This window comes from Poecilia formosa, unplaced genomic scaffold (genome assembly GCF_000485575.1).
Source record: "Poecilia formosa unplaced genomic scaffold, Poecilia_formosa-5.1.2 Scaffold363, whole genome shotgun sequence".
NCBI classification, from domain to species: Eukaryota; Metazoa; Chordata; class Actinopteri; order Cyprinodontiformes; family Poeciliidae; genus Poecilia; species Poecilia formosa.
Window position 1 is genome coordinate 145,218 of NW_006800302.1, and position 8,866 is coordinate 154,083.

At 38.5% G+C, this 8,866-nt stretch overlaps 4 protein-coding genes and 1 long non-coding RNA gene across 11 annotated transcripts in view; 1 reads left to right on the forward strand and 4 right to left on the reverse strand.

Annotated features, from left to right (window-relative positions):
- rab27a (RAB27A, member RAS oncogene family) overlaps positions 1-2,212 on the reverse strand; it is a 17,408-nt gene extending 15,196 nt beyond the window's left edge. Inside the window, exon 1 of the mRNA XM_016662220.1 lies at positions 2,121-2,212. The gene's annotated coding sequence lies outside the window, so the exon portion shown is untranslated. The remainder of the gene's footprint in view (positions 1-2,120) is intronic.
- On the reverse strand, positions 585-2,216 carry pigbos1 (PIGB opposite strand 1). The gene is made up of 2 exons (XM_016662221.1): positions 2,121-2,216; positions 585-1,098 (listed from the first exon to the last, which is right to left on the reverse strand). Exon 2 carries the CDS (start codon positions 1,050-1,052, stop codon positions 894-896), a length of 159 nt encoding a protein of 52 aa, XP_016517707.1. The 5' UTR covers positions 1,053-1,098; positions 2,121-2,216; the 3' UTR covers positions 585-893.
- A 586-nt stretch (positions 2,217-2,802) lies between these two features.
- On the reverse strand, positions 2,803-4,847 carry LOC107833324 (uncharacterized). Of its 2 annotated transcripts, XR_001659047.1 has the most exons (4): positions 4,757-4,847; positions 3,982-4,094; positions 3,168-3,350; positions 2,803-3,064 (listed from the first exon to the last, which is right to left on the reverse strand). It is a non-coding gene; the product is annotated as an uncharacterized LOC107833324 (long non-coding RNA). The 2 variants fall into 2 exon arrangements; XR_001659048.1 differs by lacking the exon at positions 3,982-4,094.
- On the forward strand, positions 3,016-8,467 carry pigb (phosphatidylinositol glycan anchor biosynthesis, class B). 2 transcript variants are annotated; one of them, XM_016662219.1, is made up of 12 exons: positions 3,016-3,149; positions 3,256-3,383; positions 3,722-3,835; positions 3,922-4,026; positions 4,773-4,903; positions 5,592-5,732; positions 5,811-5,862; positions 5,926-6,137; positions 6,214-6,278; positions 6,349-6,568; positions 7,629-7,806; positions 7,881-8,467. In XM_016662219.1, exons 1-12 carry the CDS (start codon positions 3,038-3,040, stop codon positions 7,992-7,994), a joined length of 1,572 nt encoding a protein of 523 aa, XP_016517705.1. In that variant the 5' UTR covers positions 3,016-3,037; the 3' UTR covers positions 7,995-8,467. The 2 variants fall into 2 exon arrangements, with proteins under 2 accessions (XP_016517705.1, XP_007574913.1); XM_007574851.2 differs by having other exon boundaries at positions 3,256-3,379; positions 3,718-3,835.
- Positions 8,334-8,866, reverse strand: part of ccpg1 (cell cycle progression 1) — a 9,014-nt gene continuing 8,481 nt past the window's right edge. For 3 of the 5 annotated variants that reach the window (XM_007574852.2, XM_016662215.1, XM_016662214.1), the window contains exon 10: positions 8,334-8,723. In XM_007574852.2, the coding sequence (XP_007574914.1) occupies positions 8,534-8,723 (190 nt within the window). In that variant the 3' untranslated portion in view covers positions 8,334-8,533. The remainder of the gene's footprint in view (positions 8,724-8,866) is intronic. The other 2 variants (XM_016662217.1, XM_016662216.1) reach the window with 1 other exon arrangement.

Here is an 8,866-nt window from a genome sequence, read left to right on the forward strand (position 1 = left end):
TATATCAGACAAAGCTAACCTGAGTAAATACAAAAACATTTTAAAAAGGAGTCTCTGCCTAATCTGGTTAAACATGAAATAGTTGTCCCCTTTAAATCATGAGTTAACTGAATAACCTATAGAAACCATGCAACAACATCAAGAAAACAAACACACAAAAATCTAGGACATATCAGAAACAGAGATTATACAAAAGTTTAGCAGCTGGACAATATTCCACCAACATGCCAGCCAGTCCACTTCTAAATAGAAACAAAGAAGATGCTTTTGGTGTAGCCTAGTCAAAGTAAGCTCATATCTAATTGAGATATAAAATGTTTTCTCAATTTCATTACATCAATAATTTTGAAATATCACTATATGTTTACAGTCTGATTTTACAATCTGATTCACTATATGTTTACAATCTGATTTTGTTTCCACATGAGATAATTCAGTGTTATTGGAATATTTTGTGTCATTTTTGTCAGACTTCTTGTCTGCATCTTTTACAGTAGCTCATTTATCTTAAGGCTTTAAGTGAAAGTTTAGCACAGAAAAAAAACACTGGAGTGTATTGTAAACACTGAGAAAAATACTGCCAGTCATGATTCACTCAACAGGAGAAAACATTTTTATTTCTTAGTTCACAATTCACTTAACACCATTTGCATTTACAAATGATTTCTTACGAATAATTGTAAGGCAGGAGGGTGTTTAAAACTGAAGAGTCACAGCATTTTATATCATGTTAAAAAAGTGACGTCATAGAATAAAATATTTTATTTTACGCAGGGTAACCCATAATAGCAGAAATGTATCCACACTGGTTTGAGTTTTGTTTTACTTCCAGTCCAGCATCAACGGTCGTAATTGTTCTGTCTATGACGTGTTTCCTGGGAGTGGTGATCTGCTCAGTCCGTGTCATTTCCTTTCTTTGGCACATCCTGGTTTTGGTGTTCAAGGCCCTTTGGTCGTGACTCAAAATAAGGTCTGTAGATGTAGATGCCACCAGCGACCCCAAGCACCGTGGCTAATAGCAGCTGTGAGAACGGCAGCCTTTGTCGAAACATTACTCTTGTTTGACAAGGAATCCAGATCTATAGACCCCTAACCATCCTGAAAAAGATTACCAACAGGTGAATTATGGGAATGGTTGAACAATTTCTGTGCTGTGTTGAAATTTACATGCATAGCTTTTAAGACATTTTAATCTCACAGGCTGCGGAAGTTATCAGTTAATGCAATAAAATAAAAAAATAAAAAATCAAGGTCAATATCTGGTGGTATACACCAGTATAACCACGCTACAGATTTTTTTACTTTAAAAAATGATAGCAAAATGAAAAAGTAGTGTGTACAAAACTCAGCACATTATCATAGTTTCCACATATGAGGCAGAAAGTTGGGTGCAGCAAATTAAATGCATTTGATAATCTGATCATCATCAGTGTGTGTAGACAGAATGGCAAAATAAAAAGATAAATATGTAAAAAAAAAAAAAAAAAAAAAAAAACTAAACTGTTGCCCCACATCAAGCTGGGATGCAATATGAAAATATATCTAAAAATCTGTCATTCAAAAGCAAGAATAATTATTTTGCCAATCCTCCCAGGAGTGGCTGGCTTGTGAATTCAGCAGAGAGTTGTAATTTAGAAATTGTATTAAAATCCTGAATTTCACTTCTTACAGCCCTAAGTTAGAATGTTTAATGTTGACAGGAAGATTGGGAAAATACCAAATAAGTATGGCTTATTTAAATGGGGTTGTGAGGGGAAAAATCCATCTTAAGAGACATACCAACTGTCAAGCACTGAGGGTGGAGGAAACCCAACTTTTATATATTATTCTTATTCTTAAAATAAGAATAAGAGCACAAATACACTCTGGACGGTGTAAAGCTTATCTGCAGTATAAAGCCTTCAGATAAAGGAACATTAACTCTTATAAAAATAATTCACTAGTATCCAACAAACTCGAACAGCAGCCCCGAAATGGCATCTTACTTTGAAAAGTCCCGACCGGATAATGACAGTGTGTGACACCACCTTGACAATATGCTAACCTTTTCATTGAACAATGATCAAGCATGACATTTTTAACTAATGCAGAGATAAGTATCTGCAACGTCCATCACTCACCAGTGAAGCGCTTTATGCAAAGTGACTGTAGTCACCAGACAGAAAAGGGGAACAGGCAGATAAAAGAGAGGAAAGGCGTTAAAAGAGAAAAACAAACAGGACACTTATTTATGTACGGACGGATAGCATTCTTCTTCGTCTGTTCTGACAAGTGAAGAGACGCACAGCGCCACCGAGCGAATGACAGGAATTAAAACATGGCTCATAAGAGCAATGACATGACCCGTGTTTTTCAATAGACATCTATAAAAGGTGGCGTGGTAAAGGTAGCTTCTTCTTCCTTTCTTTCTTTCTTTCTTTCTTTCTTTCTTTCTTTCTTTCTTTCTTTCTTTCTTTCTTTCTTTCTTTCTTTCTTTCTTTCTTTTTCTTCCTTTTTATAAAAAATAAGATTGCGTTTGACATGATCGTTTATATTTGTAATACTTGTTTTAATTAATAATTACAGATTTCTTTTTAGTTTAACGTCATAATTTAATAGGTTAAAATTATTTTAAAAATTGTAATTTCAAGATATATTCATTGTACATGTATACTAACTATACTATTTTACTTGCTGGACAAATAAAATTGGCTTACAAACCAATCGTAATCCAGTTTACTTACCATAAAAAAACTAAACAGACTGGAAAAACAAGAACTTTTACTTTGAAGTTGCGACACAACCAAAACACCGGAAATAAGCGTGAGTGCGGAAGTGTTGATGACCGTGTGTAATGTGTCCAAACTAGGAAGTTAAAGCAGATAAAAACATTTTTTATAGAAGTCAAATAAGCAGGGAAATTTGCGGAGTTAGCAGCTGCAACCTCGGGTTAAAATAGTTTATTTGCAGTACGGAGCTTTCTCTGTGTTAGATTCTTCGAGGTCTCGGCCGAGTTGTGCTCTGACAGGTGAGTCATGCCCCCCAGCAGCACGTAAGGATGGAGAACCTGCGCTCTCGGCTGAAGCTGGGGAGCAAAGCAAAGGATGTGAAGTTGAGGAAACGGAGGTCCCTGCTTTACTCCAAGGAGGATGGGAGACTTTTAAACCACGGTGCTGTGACTTACTCACCTCCATCTGCCATTAAACGCTGCTGCTGCTGTTGAGTGCAGTCAGGAAATTCCTGTTCCCACTCAGATGCAGTGATTTATCTCCACAGGTCTACTGAAGGTGGTTGTCTTCACTGTGGTGTTCAGGCTGGTTAACTGTGTCCTGGTTCAGACCAGTTTTGTCCCTGATGAGTACTGGCAGTCCCTGGAGGTGGCCCATCGGATGGTCTTTAAATATCCTTTGTCAATGTCCATAATTATTTAAACAAACATTTCAATAGCATGAATCAACTGTTCAGAAGACAGATTTTCAAGTAGGCCCATCACGATAACAAATTTTGTTAGATGATAAATAATGTTGTTCAGTTCAGACCATTTTGAAGTAAAATAATAATGACACCACATTCTCAAAGATCAATAAACTTTAAAATATAATCACACATTATGTGCAGATGTTTGCCTTGAACAGCAGCAGTGGTGTTTTGTTTTGCATTGCAGAGATCAGCACCTTGTTCTCTGGTTTTATTGTGGGATATATCCTTTTATTGAGGTTATAACCTTAATAATTAAACATACGGGTATCTGACATGGGAGTGGAAAGCAGGAATCAGAGGATTCACATTTCCATTGTTCTTTGCATTCCTGTACAAAATACTACACCTTCTAAACTACGACACAGTCCATCTCCTGGTGAGTTGCTCTATTTTATTCTCGGAGCAACACTTTTTTTTGACTACATGAGTCATGGAGTTCATGTGGGTTTGTTGTGGTTGCAGATTTGGCTTCCTCGAGTAGCTCAAGCTCTCCTGGCTGCGTTCGCTGATGTGAAATTCTACCTGCTCATCCGAACATTGGAAACTGAGGACGTCTCAAGATGGACGGTAGGAAAACCTCGTCGTTGTCATGTTCCTCTCTCCAGGACACATTCCTTTCCGAATACAACAAACATCTGGAACCCGGTAAATGAATTAAAGTGAGAACAGCTTGTTCATTTATATCTTGGATCACTCTGCAGTTTCACAGGGGTCATACGGACTCTTGAAAAGTCTGGGATTTGCTTGTAATAATTTACAGATTTGTTTAAGTGTGGGAAACAACAAACTGTGCAAAAAGTTCAGAATTTTCAGAATTTGTTTTTCATTTCATGAAGGACAAAATCTAATCATGAATAATAAATGCAGGTGTGTTAACACTAATTTATGTTTAAATGAAAAGTTCTGTCTATGATTTGCCAAATCATATTTGTTCACAAATCAATAAAGCACTATTACACTACGTTTTTTTTTCACTCTTGAAATTTTAAATTCAGGTTGAATGTAGTCTTAAACAGGGTCTGGTTAAAAAGACAATGAAGTTTACAAACTGTGCTTTGATTAATGTGCACCCAGTCCTGATCTGGTAAGTCCAAAGGTTGTAGTTTGTGAAATAGAGCTGATCTAAGTTCGTCCAGATGACATAAAAGCAATGGAAAATCTTAAGCGGGTTTCAGTAATTTGTTGTTGTTCATTGAATCCACAGTACATAATCTTAACTCAAATGCAACAACGTTATAACAAGTGGGGAACAAACATTTAGATTGAATCTGGAGGAATGTGGAGTTTTGAAATGAACTTGTTCTGGTTTCCAGTTCTTTTGCCACCTGTGCTCCTGGTTCTCCTGGTTCTGCTGCACCAGGACTCTGACGAACACCGCTGAGACCACCCTCACCTGTTTGGCTCTGTTTTACTTCCCACTGCCGGGGTCCAAAACTTACAGCAGGTGAATGCCAGTTAGCACATTTAAGTTCACATTTTGCATGCTTTTGTTCTTCGTTTTGGGTCTCTACTGCTTCTAAAACAGTGAAATGTTTTTTTTGTTTTTTTTAAATCCCACCAAGCTGTATTTTTTGGGAATAAATTAATGTGTTTTTCTGTCTGAAAAATGAGCCGTTACGTCACATTCAACTGGCGCTGCGCTGTTACCTAGCAACCGCAGCCGTGCCCAGGGCCGTTACCTAGCAACCCCTATGGAACTAGAGCAAGTTTAGTCAACTGGTTTTACCGCTGTGTGGATGTTGGAAAAGACAAGAGTTTTGTTGTTTCCTTGCATCCAGAAAAGACCTCTGCATAATGTTACAAGATGGCTGTATATTCATAGACATCAATTAATGTCTATGTGTATATTTGCGTATCTGTTTGCAGCCATTTTGACGTAAACGTTGAATTTCGGGGGCGTGGCCGGCAGCAGGTTATTTGAATTTAAAGTGACAAGAGGCCCTAAAACGTCTCATTCTGAAAGGAGCTAAAGAAAGACAGAACTGAAATCTCATTAACTAAGAATAATGCTGTGCAAAAAATTTCATGAAAATGTTTTCTATAGCTCATAAATCTATCCTCATCCATTCAAGGAAGCACAATGGGTCACCTTAAAGTGTTTTTTTTCCCTCACCGGTTTTGTTATTTTCCAGTAAAAAGTACTTGTCTCTGGTGGCCTTGGCTGTGCTTGTGCGCCCGACGGCCCTGATTGTCTGGTTTCCTCTGCTGATGTGCCATTTCTGGCAGGAGGAGGACAAACTGAGACTCATCACTCACCGCTACATTCCCATAGGGTGTGTGCTCTCAGCCTCATGAACGTGTACCCGGGTCTCACCTCCTTTCCTCACTGCTTCATATTCTCTCATTTCCAGGATTTTGGCGGTTCTGATTTCGGCACTGATTGACTGTCTGTTCTACGAAAAGGTAAAACAGAGCTAGTAGCTTCGATGTCTAAGGTCAGATAGTAAGAGCTGGTCTCTGTTCCAGTGGACTTTGGTGCAGCTCAACTTCATAAAGTTCAACATCCTGCATGGCGTGGCAGATTTCTATGGCTCCCACCCCTGGCACTGGTACTTCAGCCAGGGCTTCGCCGTTGTCATCGGCCCCCATCTTCCTTTCTTTCTACATGGATGCATCCTCGCGTTCAGGAAATACAGAATCCTGCTGGCCACAGTCCTGTGGACTATTGTTGTTTACAGGTAATCTGAACTGAAGAGTAGAAAACCATGATTGTGAGGTTTGCAGAATTAATCCATGAATGTTTTCTCTCCTCAGTTTCCTTCCTCACAAGGAGTTCAGGTTCATCTACCCTGTGCTGCCATTCTGCATGATCTTCTGTGGTTGGTTTTCACTTTTAATTAAACCCAGAGTGTTGGGATATATTCATAACAGAGGTGTGTTTTATCACAGGAATATCTCTGGCTCATCTCAAAGCGTGGCGACAACCAGCTGCAGCTCTCCTCCTGGTGTCCAACCTGGTTCTGGCTCTGTATACGGGTCTGATACACCAGCGAGGCACTCTGGATGTCATGAGCCACCTTCAGGGGCTTTGTGAGGTCAGCAGTGACTCCGCCCGCCCGCAGTCCGATATCTTCTTCCTTATGCCCTGTCACTCAACACCTTTCTACAGGTACACACACCAAAACACCTCCAGCCCATCAGAGCTTTATAAGGTAGACTGTTGCCTGAACTGCAGCAGAAGTTAAATAAGAGGAACATATAACCTCCAAGACCATGGAGGGTGTAATGTTGTTACATTAAAAATGGTGAGCAATATCTCCAATATATATATGCATTTTTTAGATTAACTCAAATTCAAATAAGGTGGACGTTTCTAAAGTTTAGTGTCTAATTTATCCCCATAACCATAATTAACTAGCTTGAATGTTTCTTAAAATGCACATACAGTGCTGTAAAAAACTAATGACCACTTAAAATGACCAATTTCTCTGATTTTACTTTTTATAGGTATATGTTTGAGTAAAATGAACATTGTCCTTTTATTCCGTGAACTACTGACATGTCTCTGAAATTCCAAGCAAAAATGTATTCATTTGCAGAAAATGAGAAATGGTCAAAATAACAAAAAAGATGCAGTGCAAAGAAAAGTTTAAACTGTTTTACCTCAGGAAGAGTTCAGAAACCAATGTTTGGTGGAATAACCAGGAGGTCTTCAAAAGGGTTAAGTGCAGTAGACTCTTCATTTTTTTCAAACTGTATATATTCATAATTTTTTTGGAATTTGCATCAAATGTGTCAAACTTTCTTGCAAATTTGGTGATATTTCTTCAGGCTGTTAAAAACTTCTTTGAACTTTGCTGCTTTTAAGCTTTTTATTGTTGCACTTCAAGCTACAAATCAGGCATTTAAAAAAAAAAAAGGCTCCAAAACTCCACAGATGAACAAAGGTTTAATCCATAGTAAATACTTTAGCAGAAAATACTTTTTAAATTAGCAGATAACATTTATTTAATGAAATCCCAGAAAACAGCAAAAAGTGTTTTAGCACTAACAACAGGATAAAATGGTTAATTTTCTTTTAGACCTAACAAAAGCATAAAAAAGACTTGCGAAAAGCCCCATAAGTCCTGAAGAACCACTATAAGAAAGCCTTGCTGCTTAAAAGACTCAGCTGGTTAAAACCTTTGTTATTTCCACATGGTAGCTGACAGTCGTCTGTCTCCTCGTAGCCACGTCCACTGTCCTCTGAAGATGAGGATCCTGGAGTGTCCTCCAGACCTCGGAGAGGACGGCTACGCTGAAGAAGCTGCACAGTTTTACAGCAATCCTCTCCTCTGGCTCCGGACTGCCTTTCCATACAAATCCTCCCTGCCAACACATCTGGTTTTGTTTGACGTTTTGGAAAAGGTAAGGCACTAATACAGACTCTTTGTGCAAATATCCGATGTGTAGATTAAACAGGTTTTGTTTCTTAACTGTAGGAGATTTCGACATTCCTGCAAGCGAATAACTTCACGAGGACAGCAGAGATATTTCACACTCACATTCCCGAGGGAAGAGTTGGAGGAAGCATTTTTATTTATGAAAGGCACTGAAAAAAAAAACCTAGCAGAAACGCCAAGGAAAATGTAACAATTTGCTACTGTAATAAATATTTTAAACTTCAATGTTTCCGTTTTAAAATCTCATTTCCAACCACAGTGAATTAGTTGTTGATTTCCAGTCTTTTGTCAGAGAAGCATTTGAAGCTGAAGTAAAACAAGCGGGTCCAGTTAAAACGAGGTGGAATGTTAGAAAACAGCGTCTGAACTCTGAAAGCTGATCTGAACCAAAACACCAACCGGCTACAAACTAAACACCTCTAGGATTGAGTTTGGCCTGGTATATCATTATAAGTTATGTTAAATTTTCCTCTTACATGATATTTTGTTTTATTTTTTGTGAAGTATGTATGTTAATTTAGCAGGATTCATAAGGAAAGTGAAACCTTTAAATTGTTAAACACAGAACAGCTGTGAGACATTCAGCAGCTCGACAAGGATTGTGCAAACTTACAAAAAGAAAAAAAAAATAGAGGATGTGCGTCAAAAAATAAAACTCACAATTTAAGGGAAACCCTTATCATGAATTATTTTCAGTATTTGGGGTCAAAGGGCATTGGGCCCAGTTCGATTTTAACATCAGCTATGTGCCTGTCTGCGTTTCTTCCTGATCGGCTCCACCTGCGACCACAGTGAGGATGAGATTTACCCCTCGGCTGCTTCCTCTGTTGGTGCCTCGCCCTCCACTCTTCCTTTGGGTCTTCAGCTCTCTGAAACGGCCCCCTGTGGAGTAGAAACAAAAAACAAATAAATCACCACCATGAGACACAGTTAAGAGTTTTACAAGCAGGAAATTATGCTGCATTGGGGATGCAAAAGATGCAGAAATTCAGTGGTAAGGTACAGGTAAGGTACTCGTGTGTGTG